The sequence below is a fragment of the Somniosus microcephalus genome, chromosome 4 (genome assembly GCF_052327205.1).
Source record: "Somniosus microcephalus isolate GS21.2 chromosome 4, FLI_Smic_1.0, whole genome shotgun sequence".
NCBI classification, from domain to species: domain Eukaryota; kingdom Metazoa; phylum Chordata; class Chondrichthyes; order Squaliformes; family Somniosidae; genus Somniosus; species Somniosus microcephalus.
The window spans coordinates 54,574,834-54,595,966 of record NC_140990.1 but is presented as its reverse complement, the minus strand read 5'-3'; the positions used below and the strand labels follow the sequence as shown (position 1 = coordinate 54,595,966).

At 46.9% G+C, this 21,133-nt stretch overlaps 1 protein-coding gene across 3 annotated transcripts in view; it reads left to right on the top strand.

Moving 5' to 3' along the window:
* LOC147118920 (uncharacterized) overlaps window positions 1–20,204 on the top strand; it is a 33,832-nt gene extending 13,628 nt beyond the window's left edge. For 2 of the 3 annotated variants that reach the window (XM_085984670.1, XM_085984669.1), the window contains exon 2: window positions 19,693–20,204. In XM_085984670.1, coding sequence (XP_085840796.1) covers window positions 19,801–20,115 — 315 coding nt within the window. In that variant the 5' untranslated portion in view covers window positions 19,693–19,800 and the 3' untranslated portion in view covers window positions 20,116–20,204. Of the gene's footprint in view, window positions 1–781; window positions 993–19,692 lie in introns of those variants that run through there. The other variant, XM_085984671.1, reaches the window with a different exon arrangement.
* Window positions 20,205–21,133: the final 929 nt, after the last annotated feature.

Sequence of the window (21,133 nt, the reverse complement as noted above, 5' to 3'; positions counted from 1 at the left end):
TCAAAAGAGAATTGGATAAATATTTGAAGGGAAAACATTTACCGGGATATGGGGAAAGAGCAAGGGAGTGGGACTAATTGGATAGCTCTCCCAAAGAGCTGGCACAAGCATGATGGGCCGAATGGCTGCCTTTTGTGCTGTTTCATTCTCTGATTCTCTGATAACTAAAGCCTCTCATCCATGGTATAACCTCAGTGAATTTATTCTGCAGCCTCTCTGTGGCCTTGACATCCTTCCTAGTGTAAGATGCCCAAAACTTATTCTAACTGCAGCCGAACCGATGGTTTTGTTTTCTACGCCCCATTTATAAAAAACCTCGGGTAACATTTTTAAACCGTTTTATAAACTTGTCCTCCAACTTTTAAAGATTTGTGTATCTGATCTCCCTGTAGATTTTAGAGATATTAACATAACATAGTTAAAATACATTGAGATCAAATGTCTGATATAATGTGTATTATGGGAAAGAGAAGTTTAGTCTGAGTTAGAAACTCAAACAGGTGTTTCACTGCAGACAGGTCGCCATGGCAACACTGATAAGACATTCCATTCACTGAATCGTAATCAGATCAGGGGAAAGTACAGGGTTTGTCTGTTATTAACCACAATATATGCTTAAAGCAGAGTGAGTAACAGAATAGACTAGATTATACTGTGTGATGTTTATACCTATAATTGTGGAACTATAAGAAATAACATAATTAACAGCAGGCAGGGTAGTTTAGGGATAATGAGAACATTACTGAAGAAAAGTAACTGCTGGGAACCAGGGAATGTGTCCTTGTAAATCACAGATTAGAGAAATTCCAGCTGTCTTTTCCTCACTTCCTGCCAAAACCCAGCAGAGAAGACAAAGAAGAGTCCGGTGCCAGAGATGGATCACTGCAGGGTATAAAAGTGAGGGGATCCTGATGTAAGGGGGCAGTCGGGACTGGAGACACCGGAGATCAAGCTCAGGGCGCCCGAGGTTCCATCCAGCGGGCTGACCTCGTGTAAGTTACTGTGGACACGTGGGACTTGCATGTTTACTCTGATAGTGGATCAATGTAAGGTATAGAAACATAGAAGATAGGAGTAGGCCATTCGGCCCCTCGAGCCTGTTCCGACATTCAATGAGATCATGGCTGATCATCCAAATTCAGTACCCTGTCCCTGCCTTCTCCCCATATCCCTTGATCCCTTCGGCCTTAAGAAATATATCTAACTCCTTCTTGAATATATTTAATGAATTGGCCTCCACTGCCCTCTATGGCAGAGAATTCCACAGGTTCACCATTCTCTGGGTGAACAAATTCCTCCTCATTTCAGTCTAACATTCAGTCTAACCTCACATTTATCCACATTATAGTGCATTTGCCATGTTTCTGCCCAATCACCCAACCTGTCCAAATCGTACTGGAGTTTCACGACATCCTCCTCGCAGCATACCCTCCCACCCAGCTTTGTGTCGTCTGCAAATTTGGAGATATTACATCCAATTCCCTCGTCCAGATCATTAATATATATTGTGAACAGCTGGGGTCCTAGGACCAATCCTTGTGGTACCCCACTAGTCACTGCCTGCCACTCGGAAAATGACCCATTTATTCCAACTCTTTGCTTTCTGTCCGCCAACCAGTTCTCGATCCAAGTCAATACCTTGCCCCCAATCCCATGTTCCTTAATTTTGCACGCTAATCTCTTATGCGGGACCTTATCGAAAGCCTTCTGAAAGTCCAAATACACCACATCCACTGGTTCTCCCGTATCTATTTTACCAGTTACATCCTCAAAAAATTCCAGTAGATTAGTCAAGCATGATTTACCTTTTGTAATTCCATGTTGACTTTGTCCGATCCTGTCACTGCTTTCCAAGTGGTCTGCTATTACATGTTTTATAATGGACTCTAGCATTTTCCCCACTACCGATGTCAAGCTTACCGGTCTATAATTCCCTGCTTTTTCTCTACCACCTTTTTTGAATAGTGGGGTAACATTAGCTACCCTCCAATCCATGGGTACTGTTCCAGAGTCTATCGAGTTCTGGAAGATGACCAGCAATGCATCTACTATTTCTGGGGCCACTTCCTTAAGTACCCTGGGATGTAGATTATCAGGCCCTGGGGATTTATCGGCCTTCAGTCCCATCAATTTTCCAAACACCATTTCCCTACAAATACTGATTTCTTTCAGTTCCACCCTTTCATCAGACCCTATGTTCCCTGGCATCTCTGGGATGTTATTTGTGTCCTCCTTTGTGAAGACAGAACCAAAATATGTATTTAATTGGTCTGCCATTTCTTTGTTCCCCATTATAAATTCCCCTGATTCTGACTGCAAGGGACCTATGCTTGACTTCACCAATCTTTTTCTCTTCACATATCTATAAAAGCTTTTACAGTCAGTTTTTATGTTCCCTGAAAGCTTACTCTTATATTCTATTTTCCCCTTCTTAATTAATCCCTTTGTCCTCCTTTGTTGAATCCTAAACTGCTCCCAATCCTCAGGATTATTGCTTTTTCTGGCCAATTTATATGCCCTCTCCTTGGACCTTATGCTATCCCTAATTTCCCTTCTTAGCCACGGTTGAGTCACCTTTTTGGTTTTATTTTTATGCCAAACTGGGATGAACAAATTCTGTAGTTCATCCTTTCGGTCTTTGAATGTTTGCCATTGCCTATCCACCGTCAACCCTTCGAGTGCCATTCCCCAATCAATCCTACCCAACTCGCTCCTCAGACCATCGTAGTTTCCTTTATTTAAATTGATGATTTGTAGAGGACAGAGAATCTGTTCATCTTCTATTTCTTAATGAGGTGTTAAAGATGCTGACACTAGACTCTTGAACCTGCTAATGAATAAGACAAGGCATTAGCTCGAATCTTACACCTCTTTACTGTTCTACTCCTCTGCTGCTTTTATTTTACCATTTAATGTACATTTCCTACGATTATCTTCCTCCCAAAATGTATGACCTCACATTTCTCTGTGTAAAATGTCATCTATCATCTCCATGCCCCATTTACTAACCTGTGTATTCACACTGAAGTCACTTGTAGTGCTTTTCACAGTTCCCCACGCTCCCTGTTTTGGTCTCATCTGGAGATTTTGATCTTTTGACCCTAAACCCAAGCCCAGATCATTCCTCTATATTGAGAAGAGAAATGGTGCCAACACTGACCCTGGGGGACACCACTGTTTACACCCCTCCAGTCTGAAAAACATCCATTAACCACTACTCTCTGTTTTCTGCCCTTTACCCAACTTCCTATCCACGCTGCCCCACTCCCTTTAATACCGTGAGCCTTAATTTGATCAACAAGCCTCCTGTCCGGCACCTTATCAAACACCTTTAGACAATCCATCTACACAACATCCACTGCATTTCCTTTCTCACTACACGGTGTTATTTCCTGAAATAATCCCTGCTGTCTGTCCTGAATGAATCCATGTCACTACCAAATTTTGCAATGTTTGCTCCACACCACAGGGTTCCATCTGTTTAAAGCCACAACAGAAAGGTCCAGTTTTCTCCGGGAGTTTGCGAGAAATCAGCTTTGAAAATGATGCAGAGTTTCAGCCAATGAGGGAGCTCCAGGCTGAGCCCCGCCCACTGGGTGCCGTAAGCCCCGCCCCCCTCAGGCTCCGATTGGCTGGAAGACCAACCGCCCACTCGGTCCTCCAGCCCCGCCCCACTCTTCCTATTGGTCCGGAGCTCCCGTCAATCAATCGGGCAGTGAGAGCCGAGCATGTGCGGGCGGCAGTGGCGACTTTGGGTGAGGCGGCTGCTTCTTCTTAGGCAGTCCCTCGGAACCGAGGATGACGCTTCCACATTAAAAATGAGTTTGCAGGTGACTGATGAGTCCAATGCGGGACCTACAGTCTCTGTCACAGGTGGGGCAGACGGTGGTTGAAGGGGCGGGTGGGTGGGGAGCTTGGGTTGACGTGCGCTCCTTGCGCTGTTTGTGCTTGGCTTCCGCTTGCTCCCGGCGAAGAGACTCGAGGTGTTCGGCGCCTTCCCGGATGCTTCTCCTCCACTTTGTGGGGTCTTGGGCCAGGGATTCCCAGGTGTCGGTGGGGATGTTGCACGTTTTCAAGGAGGCTTTGAGGGTGTCCTTGAAGTGTTTCCTCTGCCCACCTGGGGCTCTCTTGCCGTGCCGGAGCTCCGAGTAGAGCGCATGTTTTGGGAGTCTCGTATCGGGCATGCGGACAATGTGACCCATCCATCGGAGCTGATCGACCGTGGTCAAAGCTTCGATGCTGGGGATATTGGCCTGAGCGAGAACACTGACGTTGGTGCGCCTATCCTGCCAATAGATTTGCAGGACCTTGTGGAGGCAGCATTGGTGGTAACTCTCCAGTGCTTTGAGGTGCCTGCTGTACATGGTCCATGTCTCTGAGGCATACAGCAGGGCGGGTATCACTGCTGCTCTGTAGACCATGAGCTTAGTGCCGGGTTTAAGGTCCTGGTCTTCAAACACTCTCTTCCCCAGGCGACCGAAGGCTACACTGGCACACTGAAGGCGGTGTTGGACTTCGTCATCGACGTCTGCCCTTGTTGACAGTAGGCTCCTGAGGTATGGAAAGTGGTCCACGTTGTCCAAGGCCTTGTCGTGGATTTTGATAACCGGGGGGCAGTACTGTGTGGCGGGGGCAGGTTGGAAGAGGACCTTTGTCTTATGGATGTCTAGTGTAAGGCCCATGCTCTCGTACACTTCAGTCAAGGTGTTGACGATGGTTTGGAGTTCGACCTCCGAGTGAGCGCAGACGCAAGCGTCGTCTGCATACTGTAATTCGACGAGAGAGGATGGGACGACCTTGGATCTGGACTGGAGGCGACGGAGTTTGAACAGTTTCCCGTTTGTTCTGTAAATTAGCTCCACTCCAGTGGGGAGCTTACTGAAGGTCAAATGAAGCATTGCGGCAAGGAAGATCGAGAAGCGCATTGGTGCGATGACACAGCCTTGCTTGACCCCGGTCCCTACATGAATTGGGTCTGTGGTGGAACTGTTGGTCAGGATCACGGCTTGCATGTCGTCGTGAAGCAGGTAGAGGATGGTGACAAACTTTTGAGGGCAGCCGAATTTGAGGAGGACACTCCATAATCCCTCATGGTTGACAGTGTCAAAGGCCTTTGTGAGATCAAATAAGGCCATGTACAGCTGTTGGTGCTGTTCCCTGTATTTCTCTTGTAATTGACATGCGGTGAAGATCATGTCCATTGTGCCCCTTAGTGGGCGGAAGACCAACCGCCCGCTCGGTCCTCCAGCCCCGCCCCGCTCTTCCTATTGGTCCGGAGCTCCTGTCAATCACCCGGGCAGTGTGAGCTGAGCATGCGTGGATGGCAGTGGCGACTGTGGGTGAAGCAGCAGGTGAGAGATGGGTGGAGGGAGCGGGTTAATAAACACCGGGGGGACGCTGGCTGCGCACACCCCGAGTGCGGCCCCAGGCCCCATTATTAAAACACTCAACATTATCCGCTTCACACACACCCGGGGTGGGCCTCAGGCCCCGAACAAGAGCCTCCGGGCTGGGCGTTTGCCCCGAGCGGGGCGGCAGCTTTCTCCCGGTGACAGGCCCGGGGTAACGGCCGCCATCTTGAGAGGCTCGGGGCAGCAGGGCGCATGCGCGGCCCCCTTGGCCAGGAACCAGGAGGAGAGAATCTTGTCAATTTCTATCCTGGACTCAGTGATGGCTTTTGTAAACTCCTTTTACAGGCTGTGAGAAGGGCAGCATTTACACACCGCAAACTCAAACCAAATGTCACATCAAGATCTGACAGTCACTCCATTCATCAGGACCTGAATATCATCGGCCTTTGAATGTGGAAGGAGAAATGTTTGTTCTGTCTGTTAGAAAAGATTTCAAACATCAGTGTGACTGGAAAAGCACCGAGACACACACACCCGAGTGAGAGTGTTCCAGTGCACTGACTGTGGAAAGAGCTTTAACCAGTTACACAGCCTGAAAAAACATCACCCCATTCACAGCGGGGAGAAACCGTACACGTGTTCTGTGTGTGGACGAGGCTTCAATTGATCATCCAACCTAGAGAGACACGAGGACACCCGCACCATGGAGAAACCGTGGAAATGTGGGGACTGTGGGAAGGGATTCAATTTCCCGTCTGAGCTGAAAACTCATCGGCGCACTCACACCGGGGAGTGACTATTCACCTGCTCCGTGTGTGGGAAGGGATTCACTCAGTCATCCAACCTGCTGAGACACCAGCGAGTTCACAAGTGACTGCAGGGGTTGGATTCTGCTGTTATTGCTGCTGTTAATCACATCCAGGACTGAACCATGTTCATTCTGACAGTTGGGGTTTGTTTCTGCTGATGTCAATAACCTGGGCTGAAGTTTAATATTCTGGATGAATGTCAAATAAACCAGCTTTGTTTTAAACACATTGTTGTAGATTTTCTTCCTTCCCACCTGAGTGTTTAGTATCACCTGGCTGGAGCTCAGAAAGGACAATCTGGGGGAGGGTCGTACGGCGGGAACAGAACTCCAGCCTGGACACAGTCCTTCAGGGCCACACTGAGAGGGGCAAATGGCACTTTGGTCTTTCTCGTCTCTCTTCACTGACAGCAAAGTCGCCGTGTGGGTTAATCCTGAGGCCTGTAAGAAATGTGTCCCAGTCGCTCTCTTCCATGGTTCAGAGCTCCTAGGCACGGAACAGAAGGCTCCTTTACAACTGTGTTTAGAGTCGGGAAGAACAACGGTGAATGCTGGAAACGTGCTGTCAAATCAGAGATTGGTGTAAAACTGCGATCTGTTCCTGACTGAAAGTGAAATGGCAGGTTTATGTTTCCAGTCTAAAAATGACTGGCAATTATTCTATGAAGATTTAACGTGTTTGTGGGACAGTCCTGAGTCTACCATTTTAAGGCAGGCATTAATTTGGTTAAAGTAAGTTGACTAAAGCCTACACTAAAATAGCAGAGAGGAATTCACAGGAGCCTGTTAACTGCTGGTACAATTATACAACAGACATTTGATCTCCCGATAAAGAAGGACCTGCAGCGTGTTTCCAGGAATTCCCTGTTTTATTGATGTGTGTGTTAGATACCAGGATAACTAAAAATACATGACCCGGAACATCCACGGGGTGTGATCCCGACAGTTACTCTGGGATCACTCCCGCTGTGGAACTCCAACACTGACCCCGCTGAAAGTTGTAGGCTTGGGGAGTGGGGCCTCCAGGAGTGGACGGTAAGGAAGCTGGGTTTCAGTATCCTGACAAATATATGGCGAGGAACCAGAGGAATCCTTACTGAGGAACCGTCTGGGGTTTTACCGGCCAGCATAGGTCTCGGGATGAATGATTCCTGACTCCCCGAACTCTCTTACATTGAACCCAGTTCAGATCAAGGTGAGTTCAGTTTATAGGAGAATAGGGACAAATATCACCCACAATTGAGGGAGACAAAAGCAGCCATTAGAGAGGCTCAGAGATCTTTGGAAAAGACTGTGCACAATTGTGGTAATAATAGTAAAAGCTTTTCCAACTACGTCAGGAGGCAGAAGGCAGAGTCACAGAGTTACCACAACAACAACTTGTATTCTATCTCTCTAATCTCCTCCAGCCCCACAACGCCCCGAGATATCAGCGCTCCTCTAATTCTGCCCTCTTGAGGATCCCTGATTTTAATCGCTCCACCTTTGGCGGCCGTGCCTTCAGCTGTCGAGGCCCGAAGCTCTAGAATTCCCTCTCTAAACTTCTCCACCTCTCGTTCCTCCTTTAAGATGCTCCTTAAAATCTACCTCTTTGAATAAGCTTTTGGTCACCTGCCCTAATTTATCCTTATGTGGCTCGATGTAAAAATTTTTGTCTTAAAATATTCCCGTGCAGCGCTTTGGAACATTTTACTACGTTAAAGACGCTATATAAATACAAGTTGTTGTTGTTTTACAGCACATTTAACAGTAAAACAACCCAAGGAGATTCACGGCGTTATAAATTTAAATTTGACACCGAGCCACATAAGGAGGTTTTAGGGCAGGTGACCAAAAGCTCGGGCAAAGAGGTAGGTTTTAAGGAGTCTCAAGAGAGGCAGAGCAGTTTAGGGAGGGAATTCCAGAGCTTGGGGCCCAGGCAGCTGAAGGCACGGCCACCAATGGTTGAGCGATTAAAACCGGGGATGCTCAAAAGGCCTGAATTAGAGAAGTGCAGATAACTCGGATGGTTGTGGGGCTGGAGAAGATGATCGAGTTAGGGAGAGGCGAGGCCATTCTTGTTCAGCCTTTCCTGATAAGTATATCCTGTTGGGTCATAAGGACATAAGATGTAGGAGCAGGAGTCGGTCATTTGGCCCCTCGAGCCTGCTCCGCCATTCAATAAGATCATGGCTGATCTGATCTTGGCTTCAACTCCATTTCCCTGCCCGCTCCCCATAACCCTTCACTCCCTTATCGTTCAAAAATCTGTCTATCCCCACCTTAAATATATTCAATGACCCAGCCTCCACAGCTCTCTGGGGAAGAAAATTCCACAGATTCATGACCCTCTGAGAGGAAAAATTCCTCCTCAATTCCGATTTAAAAGGGTGACCCCTTATTCTGAAATTATGTCCCCAAGTTCTAGATTCCCCCACGAGGGGAAACATCCTCTCTGCATCTACCTTGTCGAGCCCCCTCAGTATCTTGTATGTTTCAATAAGATCCCCTCTCATTCTTCTAAACTCCAATGAGTATAGGCCCAGCCTGCTCAACCTTTCTTCATAAGTCAACCCTTTCATCTCAAGAATCAACCTCGTGAACCTTCTCTGAACTGCCTCCAATGCAAGTATATCTTTCCTTAAATAAGGAGATCAAAACTGTACGCAGTACTCCAGGTGTGGTCTCACCAATACCCTGTACAGTTGTAGCAGGACTTCCCTACTTTTATACTCCAGCCCCCTTGCAATAAAGGCCAACATTCCATTTGCCTTCCTGATTACTTGCTGTACCTGCAGGCTAACTTTTTGCGTTTCATGTACAAGGTCCCCCAGATCCCTCTGTACTGTAGCATTTTGTAATCTCTCTCCATTTAAATAATAATTTGCCTTTTTATTTTTCCTACCAAAGTGGATAGCCTCGCATTTTCCCACATTATACTCCATCTGCCACATTCCTGCCCACTCACTTAGCCTGTCTGTATCCATTTGGAGATTCTTTGCATTCTCCACACAATTTGCTTTCCCACCTATATTTGTGTCATCAGCAAATTTGGCTACATTACACTCGGTCCCTTCATCCAAGTCATTAATATAGATTGTAAATAGTTGAGGCCCCAGCACTGATCCCTGTGGCACCCCATTAGTTACAGTTTGCCAACCTGAAAAAGACCCATTTATCCCGACTCTCTGTTTTCTGTTAGTTAGCTAATCCTCTATCCATGCTAATATATTACCCCCAACCCCGTGAGCTCTTATCGTGTGCAGTAACCTTTTATGTGGCACCTTGTCGAATGCCTTCTGGAAATCCAAATACACCACATTCACTGGTTCCCCTTTATCCTCCCTGCTCGTAACATTCCCAAAGAACTCCAGCAAATTTGTCAAACGTGATTTCCCTTTCATAAAACCATGCGGACTCTGCTTGATTATATTATGATTTTTTAAATGTCCTGCTACCACTTCCTTAATGAAGATCAAAATCAATGCATCCACTATCTCTGCAGCCACCTCTTTTAAGACTCTAGGATGCAGGCCATCGGGTCCAGGAGACTTGTCCACCTTTAGTCCCATTAGTTTGCCTGGTACTTTCTCTCTAGTGATAGTGATGTTTTAAATCCCCCCCACCCGAATTGCCCCTTGACTATCCATTATTGGGATGCTTTTAGTGTCTTCTACCATGAAGACTGATACAAAATATTTGTTCAAAGTCTCCGCCATTTCCCTGTTTCCCATTATTAATTCCCCAGACTCATTCTCTAGGGGACCAATGTTTACTTTAGCTACTCTCTTCCTTTTTATATACCTGTAGAAGCTCTTACTGTCTGTTTTTATATTTCTTGCTAGCTTACTCTCATAAGCTATCTTCTCTCTCTTTATCATTTCTTTAGTCGTCCTTTGCTAGTTTAAAAAAATTTCCCAATCCTAGGCCTTCCACTATTCTTCACAACATTGTATGCTTTGGTTTTCAATTTGATACCATCCTTTACTTCCTTAGTTAGCCACGGATGGTTCAGCCTTCTCTTAGAGTCTTTCTTTCTCTCTGGAATATATCTTTGCTGAGAGTTATGAAATATCTCCTTAAATGTTTGCCACTGCTTTTCTACAGTCTTACCCTGGAATATATTTTCCCAGCCCACTTTAACCAAGTCTGCCTTCATACCTTTGTAATTATCTTTGTTTAAGTTCAGGACACTAGTTTGAGACCTAGCTTTCTCACCCTCAAACTGAATTTGAAATTCTACCATGCTATGATCACTCTTCCCAAGAGGATCCTTCACTTTGAGATCATTAATTAATCCAGCCTCGTTACACATTACCAGATCTGAAATAGTCTTCTCCCTGGTTGGTTCCATAACGTATTTGTAATGAAATCTGTTTGTCTTGCCTGTATCCGTTTTGCACTCATGTATATTACCCTCCCCCACACGGTGTATAGTTTCACTTCCTCTTTCCTGACTAACCTGGAAGGTTCCAGGTCTTGGCTCTTGGCTCTGCCCCTGACTTCTCTTACTTAAAGACCTCAGGATCTGTATGACTCATTCCTGTGAGCCAGTCAGTGTGTTGAGATGTTAGCTCTGATCTTAGTGATTAAAAGCCAACTTGTTAAGGTCTATAACTTCTAGTTTTGTGGTTATTGAAGGCACATCAGTATTGTTCCAAGAAACCATCCCTTATACATTCTAAGAACGCTTCCTCAAGTCTACCGTTGCCAATATGCTTTGTCCAATCAATATGAAGATTAAAATCTCCCATGATTATAGCCATACCTTTCCTACAAGCCTGTATTATTTCTTGATTTATATTCTGTCCTACAGTGTAGCTACTGTTTCGGGGCCTATAGACCACTCCCACCAGTGACTTCTTACCCTTATTATTTCTTATCTCCACCCAAACTGATTCTACATCTTGCTCTTCTAGGCCAATATCATTTCTCATTACTGCACTGATCTCATCCCTCATTAACAGAGCTACACTCCTCCTTTCCCTTTCTGCCTATCCATAAGAAATGGCAAATACCCCTGAATATTCAGTTCCCAGCCTTGGTCACCTTGCAACCACATCTCTGTAATGGCTATCAGATCATACCCATTTATTTCTATTTCTGCTGTCAACTCATCTATCTTGTTATGAATGCTGCGTGCGTTCAGATATAGAGCTTTTAATTTTGTCTTTTTACCATTTTTCCCAACTCTGACCCCTCTTTCAGATGCACTCTTATGTGTATACGTTCTGTCCCTTCCTGTCACACTCTGGTTATCATTACCCCTATCGCTACCCTGCACTTTTGCCTTCGCATTTTTCTTTAACTCAGCATATCCCTCCTCCCCACTATTTAGTTTAAAGCCCTATCTACAGCCCTAGTTATGCGATTTGCCAGGACACTGGTCCCAGCCTGGTTCAAATGAAACCTGTCCCGAAGGAACAGCTCCCTCTTATCCCAGTACTGGTGCCAGTGCCCCAAGAATTGAAACCCATTTCTCCCACACCAATCTTTGAGCCACTCGTTCATCTCTCTGATTTATTTACCCTATGTCAATTTGCACGTGGCTCAGGTAGTAATCCAGAGATTATTACCTTTGTGGTTCTGCTTTTTAATTTAGCCCCTAGCTGCTCATACTCCCTCAGCAGAACCTCTTTCTTTGTCCTACCTATGTCGTTGGTACCTACATGGACCACGACAACTGGATCTTTCCCCTCCCACTCTAAGTTCCTCTCCAGCCCAGAGGAGATGTCCTTTTCCCTCGCACTGGGCAGGCAACACAGCCTTTGGGACTCACACTCTTGGCTGCAGAGAACAGTGTCTATCCTCCTAACTATACTGTCCCCTACCACTACCACATTTCTTTTTACTCCCCCAACTTGAAAGGCTCCCTGTACCACGGTGCTGTGGTCAGTTTGCTCATCCTCACTGCAGTCCCTGCTCTCGCCCACACAGAGAGTAAGAACCTCGTAACTGTTGGACAATCATCTGTAGGTCTGTAGGTCTACGATCATCCTTGCAAATCTTTTTTGCACCTTCTCCAATGCCTCTACTTTTTATAATATGGAGACCAAAACTGGGCACAATTCTCCAAGTGTAGGCTAACTAAGGTTCGGCACCAGTTTAACATAACTTCGCTGCTGTTCAATTCTATCCCTCTAGAGAAGAACCCCAGTTCATTGTTTGCTCCTTTTATGGCCTTATTAAGCTGCGTCGTTACTTTTAGTGATTTGTGTATTTGGAACCCGAGATCCCTTTGCTCCTCTACCCCATTTAAACTCTTGTGTTGCAAGTAGTTTGTGGCCTCCTCATTCTTCCTATCAAAATACACCACCTCACACTTATCTATATTGATATTCATTTGCCAATTACATGCCCGTTCTGCAAAGGTATTAATATATTGTATTTTGTCGCAGTCTTCCTCAGTATTAACTTTACCCTCCAACTTGGTGCCAGCAACAAATTTTGAAATTGTTCTTCTGATTCCTGAGTACAAATCGTTTATGTAAACAGTGGGCCCAGCCTGTGAAACACCACTTTCCACCTTTTGCCAGTCTGAGTAGCTACTCCTAACCCATACTCTCTGTTTTCTGTTTTGTAACCAGCTTGCTATCCATAACAGTATGTAAGATCTAGAAGATGACCAAGGTCAGGCCGTGTGGAGTGAAGGGCCAGGCAGCAGAATGGATGGAAAGATGTTACAAAACAAAAATCAGAGGGTTGGAGTTAAGGGAGTTAAGGGAAGTTGCTAGCCATCTTTCTGTCGTATTTGTGTGTGTCGCTGTATACTACATACTACAAGCCCACTGACTCCCACAGCTACCTGGACTACACTTCCTCCCACCCCGCTTCCTGTAAAGACTCTATTCCATTCTCCCAGTTTCTCCATCTCCGCCGCATCTGCTCTGACGATGCCACCTTCCATACCAGTGCTTCCGACATGTCTTCCTTTTTCCTCAACCGAGGATTCCCCTCTACCATGGTTGAAATGGCCCTTGACCGTGTCCATTCTATTTCCCGCACTTCTGCTCTCACCCCTGCCCCTCCCTCCCTCCCGGAACCACGATAGGGTTCCCCTTGTCCTCACCTTTCACCCCACCAACCTCCACATTCAACGGATCATCCTCCGCCATTTCCACCACCTCCAGCGTGATCCCACCACCAAACACATCTCCCCCTCACCTCCCCTTTCAGCATTCCTAAGGGACCGCACCATCCACAACACCCTGGTCCACTTCTCTATCACCCCCAACATCCCTTCCCCTGGCACCATCCCGTGCAAGCGCAGGAGATGCAACACATGCCCTTTTACCTCCTCTCTTCCAACTGTCCAGGGCCCCAACCACTCTTTCCAGGTGAAACAGTGATTTACTTGTACTTCTTGCAATTTAATATACTGTATTCGCTGCTCACGATGCGGTCTCCTCTACATTGGGGAGACCAAATGGAGTTTGGATGACCGCTTTGCGGAACACCTCTGTTCAGTCCGTAAGGGTGACCCCGAGCCTCCGGTCGCCTGTCACTTTAATTCTCCACTCCATTCCCACTCTGACCTCATCGTCCTCGGCCTCTTACACTGTTCCAATGAAGCTCAACGGAAGCTCGAGGAACAGCACCTCATCTTTCCATTAGACACTTTACAACCTTCTGGACTCAACATCGAGTTCAACAATTTCAGATCATAACCTCAGCCCCATCATGTTTTCTCTCTCTCACATGGCAGCTGTTGATGATCCTGCCATTGCCATTTACACTTCATCTAGAGTCATCTTTTGTTTCTTAACTTGTCCCATTACCATCTCCTTTTGCCTTGCACCATCATCCCTTTTGTCTCTTAATCTCTCCTGCCGTCCACCCTATCACAGACCTTCCCTTTTGTTCTTTCCTCCCCTCCCCCCTTTCCCTGCCCCTACACTTGCTTTAAAACCTGTTACATCTCCAACTTTTTCCAGTTCTGACGAAGGGTCATCGACCTGAAACGTTAACTCTGTTTCTCTCTCCACGGATGCTGCCTGACCTGCTGAGTATTTCCAGCATTTTCTGTTGTTATTTCAGATTTCCAGCATCCGCAGTATTTTGCTTTTGCATAGTTATTACTGTTTGTTTTTTATTTGTGGTGCACTAGGGCTCTTGCCTAAACGGCTGTTGTTCCAGTCTGGTGACAGTGGGACTACTTAATGTCACCCCTACCGGTAGTCAAAAAAGGGCCGATCTCAATCGGATGACAATAAATTATTTTTTTCACCAATTGCGCTTTCAACAGCAGCCTAGTAACCCAGAATCCCCCGCGTGGCAGAATGTGCCCTATCAATGACTACAGGAGCCCAGTGCGCAGGCGCAGGACGGGCTGTGCTCTGAACATGCGCAGTGCGAGTGTTAGAGACGGAGTGAGTCAGAAGACACGCTCCCGGGAGGCAGTAGGGTATCTTGGGCTCGGGGAGCAATTCGATCCGTGGATAGGCTGGAAAGCTTCATAAACACCTGGTGTAGGCCTCCGGCCCCGAATAAGAGACCACAGGCCCTGGGTTTACCCCGCGGTGACAGGCCCGACCGCCCGGGTCAGCGGGGTCACTGGCCACCATCTTGGACAGGGTGGGATCACGGCGCATGCGCAGCCATCTTGGTCAGGAACAGAGAGTGGGCGGGGCTTCAGAGTCCCAGTGACCAGGAGAGACAATCATTGACTCATTGATTTTATTCTCAGTCTGCACACAGCGGGTGGAGAACTGAACCCAACCAGAGTAGAGGGAGGGAGAAAACTGGGAGTGGAGGAAAGAAATGTTGGAGATGGTGCGATGGGTTTGGATTTCAGCACAGGGAGGAGGGAGAGTGTGTGGGACGGGGAGTTACAGCTTTGGGGGAATTCCTGGAGTGTATACGGGATGGTTTCCTGGACCAATATGTCGAGGAACCAACTAGAGATCAGGCCATCTTAGACTGGGTATTATGTAATGAGAAAGGATTAATTAGCAATCTTGTGCGAGGACCTTTGTGTCGGAATGATCATAATATGATAGAATTCTTCATTAAGATGGAGAGTGAAGTAGTTGACTCAGAGACTAGGGTCCTGAATTTAAATAAAGGAAACTACGATGGTATGAGGCGCGAGTTGGGTAGGATTGATTGGGGAATGTCACTCAAAGGGTTGACGGTGGATAGGCAATGGCAAACATTCAAAGATCGCATGGATGAACTACAGAATTTGTTCATCCCTGTTTGGCATAAAAATAAAACAAAAAGGGTGACTCAACCGTGGCTAAAAAGGGAAATTAGAGATAGCATAAGATCCAAGAAGAAGACATATAAATTGGCCAGAAAAAGCAGTAAACCTGAGGATTGGGAGCAGTTTAGGATTCAACAGAGGAGGAGGAAGGGATTAATTAAGAGGGGGAAAATAGAGTATGAGAGTAAGCTTGCATGGAACATAAAAACTGACTGTAAAAGCTTTTATAGATATGTGAAGAAAAAAAGATTGGTGAAGTCAAGCGTAGGTCCCTTGCAGTCAGAATCAGGGGAATTTATAATGGGGAACAAAGAAATGGCAGACCAATTAAATACATACTTCGGTTCTGTCTTCACAAAGGAGGACACAAATAACCTCCCAGAGATGGCGGGGAACATCGGGTCTAATGAATGGGAGGAACTGATAGAAATCAGTATTTGTAGGGAAATGGTGTTAGAGAAATTGACGGGATTGAAAGCCGATAAATCCCCAGGGCCTGATAATCTACATCCTAGGGTACTTAAGGAAGTGGCCCTAGAAATAGTAGATGCATTGCTGGTCATCTTCCAACATTCGATAGAATCTGGAACAGTACCCATGGATTGGAGGGTAGCTAATGTTACCCCACTATTCAAAAAAGGTGGTAGAGAGAAAACGGGTAAGCCTGACCTCGGTAGTGGGGTAAATGCTAGAGTCCATTATAAAAGATGTAATAGCAGAGCACTTGGAAAACAGTGACAGGATCGGACAAAGTCAACATGGATTCACAAAAGGTAAATCGTGCTTGACTAATCTACTGGAATTTTTTGAGGATGTAACTGGTGAAATAGATAAGGGAGAACCAGTGGACGTGGTGTATTTGGACTTTCAAAAGACTTTCGATAAGGTCCCGCATAAGAGATTGGCGTGTAAAGTTAAGGCACATGGGATTGGGGGCAAGGTATTGACTTGGATAGAGAACTGGTTGACAGACAGAAAGCAAAGAGTTGGAATAAACGGGTCTTTTTCCAAGTGGCAGGCAGTGACTAGTGGGGTACCGCAGGGATCGGTGCTAGGACCCCAGCTATTCACACTATATATTAATGATCTGGATGAGGGAACTAGATGTAATATCTCCAAGTTTGCAGACGACACAAAGCTGGGTGGGCGTGTGTGCTGTGAGGAGGATGCCGAGAAACTCCAGTATGATTTGGATAGGTTGGGTGATTGGGCAGAAAAATGGCAGATGCAATATAACGTGGATAAATGTGAGGTTATCCACTTTGGTGTCAAAAACAAGAAGGCAGATTATTATCTGAATGGCAGTAGTTGGGAGAAGGGGAAGTGCAACGAGACCTGGGTGTCCTTGTGCATCAGTCGCTGAAGGTAAGCATGCAGGTGCAGCAGGCGGTTAAGAAAGCTAATGGTATGTTGGCCTTCGTAGTGAGAGGGTTTGAGTACAGGAACAAGGATGTCTTTCTGCAGTTGTACAGGGCCTTGGTGAGACCACATCTTGAGTATTGTGTGCAGTTTTGGTCACCTTATCTGAGGAAGGATGTTCTTGCCATGGAAGGAGTGCAGCGAAGATTCACCAGGCTGATACCTGGGATGGCAGGAATGAAGTATGAGGAGAGATTGGGTCGATTGGGCTTATACTCGCTGGAGTTTAGAAGAATGAGAGGGGATCTCATTGAAACTTATAAAATTCTAACAGGACTAGACAGACTAGATGCAGGAAGGATGTTCCCGATGGCGGGGGAGTTCAGAACCAGGGGTCACAGTCTAAGGATAAGGGGTAAGCCATTTAGGACAGAGATGAGGAGGAATTTCTTCACCCAGAGAGTGGTGAACCTGTGGAATTCTCTACCACAGAAGGCAGTAGAGGCCAATTCATTAAATATATTCAAGAAGGAGTTAGATATATTTCTTAAGGCTAAAGGGATCAAGGGATATGGGGAGAAGGTAGGGACAGGGTACTGAATTTGGATGGTCAGCCATGATCGCAGTGAATGGCGGAGCAGGCTCGAGGGGCCGAATGGCCTACTCCTGCTCCTATCTTATATGTTTCTATGGAATTCCCTTTTGAAAGCCGTGATTGAATCTGCCTCCACCACCCTTTCAGGCGGTGCATTCCAGATCCTAACCACTCGCTGCGTAAAAAAGTTCTTCCTCATGTCGCCTTTGGCTCTTCTGCCAATCCCCTTAAATCTGTGTCCTCTGGTTCTCGACCCTTCCACCAATGGGAACAGTTTCTCTCTATCTACTCTGTCCAGACCCCTTATGATTTTGAACACCTCTATCAAATCTCCTCTCAACCTTCTCTGCTCTAAGGAGAACAACCCCAGCTTCTCCAGTCTATCCACGTAACTGAAGTCCCTCATCCCTTATCCCTGGAACCATTCTTGTCAATCTTTTCTGCACCCTCTCTAAGGCCTTCACATCCTTCATAAAGTGCGGTGCCCAGAATTGGACACAATACTCCAGTTGAGGCCGAACCAGTGTTTTATAAAGGTTCATCATAACTTCCTTGCTTTTGGACTCTGTGCCTCTATTTATAAAGCCCAGGATCCCATATGCTTTTTTAACCACTTTCTCAACCTGCCCTGCTACCTTCAACGATTTGTGCACACATACCCCCAGGTCTCTCTGTTCATGCACCCACTTTAGGATTGTACCCTTTAGTTTATATTGCCTCTCCTCATTCTTCCTACCAAAATGTATCACTTCACACTTTTCTGCGTTAAATTTAATCTGCCACGTGTCCGCCCATTCCACCAGCCTGTCTATGTCTTCTTGAAGTCTATCACTATCCTCCTCACTGTTCACTATACTTCCAAGTTTTGTGTCATCTGCAAATTTTGAAACTGTTCCCTGTACACCCAAGTCTAAGTCATTAATATATATCAAGTAAAGCAGTGATCCTAGTACCGACCCCTGGGGAACACCACTGTGTACCTTCCTCCAGTCCGAAAAACAACCGTTCACCACTACTCTCTGTTTTCTGTCACTTAGCCAATTTCCTATCCATGCTGCCACTGTCCCTTTTATTCCATGGGTTTCAACCCTGCTGGCAAGTCTATTATGTGGCACTTGTCGAACGCCTTTTGGAAATCCAGGTACACCACGTTAACCGCATTGCCCTCATCAACCCTCTCTGTTACCTCATCAAAAAACTCAATCAGAATCAGAGCGGCCGGGCCCGGCGGACGTGCGGCCAGGACCCGGCACCAGGAAACCCAGGGTGCAGCGCCTCCCCCATCCGAGCCGCCGCTTCCCAGTTTCTTCAGCCGGTTCCATCAAGTCCGACTCGGGAAAAGGACAGGAGCTAGGCTCCCAGAATGGCCTGCGGCCCAGGGGAGCATGCGCACTCTCAGCGGGGAAATCAGTGCGTTGGATAGAGCGGTTTCTGGGGCGCGGGGAATTGTGGGTGCTGCGGCCGCCATTAGTCAGCGGCTGTGGGGAAGAGTTTTATTGCAGGCTGACAGAAGGTAGGTCCCTGGTCGCCAGTGTAGGTCTTTTCATTGCTTCAGTTTGAGCTGAAGTGGAGATGGAGGAGAAGCTGCTGGGTTTAACCCCCAGCACTTCTGAGCCCAGGAGGACTCAACAATTTCCAATGTGGGACTGTCAAGGGAGGTGGATTCTAGGGGAGATTAGGTTGCTACACAGACACTGTCCCTACAGTTTAAAAGAGTATTGTTTTTGGAACAAGTATTTCTGTGCAGGCTGTTAAAACAAATCTGTAGATGTAAACTTGATTAATTCATTCTTGGGATGTGGGCGTCGCTCGCAAGAGCAGGATATATTGCCAATCCTCAGTTTCCCGTTGAGAATGGGGTGGTGAGTCGCCGCCTTGAACTGCTGCAGTCTGTGTGGTGAAGGTACTCCCACAATATTGTTCAGTGAGGAGTTCCAGGATTTTGACCCAGCAACAATGAATATGTCTAAGTCAGGATGATGTGTGACATGGAAGGGAACTTGGAGATGATGGTGCTCCCATGCAACAGCTGCCCTTGTCCTTCTAGGTGGTGCTGGTTGCAGCTTTTGGATGTTCTGTCAAAGTTCTGGTCGAGTTGCAGATGTATAAAGTTAATTTCCTTCGACTCCTCCCACTCCCACCTCTCTCTCTCTCTCTCTCTCTCCTCCCATAGAGATCAGAGTCTTGTGTAGGCCCAGACCAGGTGGCAGATTCCCTTCCCTGAAGGACATTAGTGAACCAGTTGGGTTTTTATGATAATCTGGCAGCTTTCATGCTCACTTTTTTCTTGGGCTGGCCCCACAGATGACCAAATTCATTGAGCTCAATTTCACAACCTGCATTTGTTTTCTTGTGGGTTCTCTCTCACGCTCCCTGTCTTATATTAATTTTACAGGGCATTAGTAGAGGAGGATTTGCAGACAGGAAACTCAAACCACACATCACGTCAAGATCTGACAGAGTCACTCGATTCATCGGATCTGAATATCACCGGCCTCTGAACATGGAAGCAAGAAGCACCGTTCACAGCGGGGAGAAACCGTACACGTGTTCTGTATGTGGACAAGGCTTCAGCCGATCCTTTGGCCTATCGAGACACAAGCGCATTCACACCGGGGAGAGGCCGTTCACCTGCTCTGTGTGTGGGAAGGGATTCACTGAGTCATCCAACCTGCTGAGTCACCAGCGAGTTTACACTGGGGAGAGGTCGTTCACCTGCCCTGTGTGTGGGAAGGGAATCATCAGCGCACGCACACTGATGAGAGACTTTTTAAATGCTCGGACTGTGGGAAGTGTTATAAAAGCTCCGGGGAACTGACACGCCATCAACGTGTTCACACTGGGGAGAGGCCGTTCAGCTGCTCTCACTGTGGGACTGGGTTCAAGCGATCAACTGAACTCACTGTACACCAGCGGACTCACACTGCAGAGAGGCCATTCACCTGCTGTGTGTGTGGGAAGGGATTCACTCGTTCATCCACCCTGCTGACACCAGCGAGTTCACACTGGGGAGAGACCGTTCACCTGCTCCGTGTGTGGGAAGGGATTCACTCAATCATCCCACCAGCTGAGACACCAGCGAGTTCATGTGTGACTGCAGGGGTTGGATTCTGCTGTTATTGCTGCTGTTAATCACATCCAGGACTGAACCATGATCATTCTGACAATTGGGTTTTGTTTCTGCTGATGTTATTAACTCCTGTAACTGGGCTGGAGTTTAATATTCTGGATAGATGTCAAATAAACCAACTTTGTTTTAAACACATTGTTGCAGATTATTGTCTTTCCCACCTGAGTGTTTAGCATCACCTGGCTGGAGCTCAGAAAGGACAATCTGGGGGAGGATCGTACGGCGGGAACAGAACTTCAGCCTGGACACAGTCCTTCAGGGCCACACTGAGAGGGGCAAACGGCACTTTGGTCTTTCTCGTCTCTCTTCACTGACAGCAAAGTCCCCGTGTGGGTTAATCTCGAGGCGTGTGAGAAATGTGTCCCAGCCGCTCTCTGCCATGGTTCAGAGCTCCTAGGAACGGAACAGGAGGCTCCTTTAGGAATGTACCTCAGTACTTTTTCTTTTAATGGCCTTATGTGTCGCTACTTTTAGTGATTTGTGTATCTGTATCCCTGGATCCCTCTGCTCCTCCAGCCCATTTAGACTCTTAGGGGGAAAATTCGGTTGCACCCCCTTTGGGTCGCTAACGTCGCCGGGGCTAATTTTAGCACCCCGAAAAAGTTAGCGCCCCTGTGCATTAAATTCAGTGGTAGCGCCCCAGGCAGGAGGCGGGGTGCTACTGGAAGCGCTCCCCTCCCTCGTGGGACGCTACCAGTGAATTTCA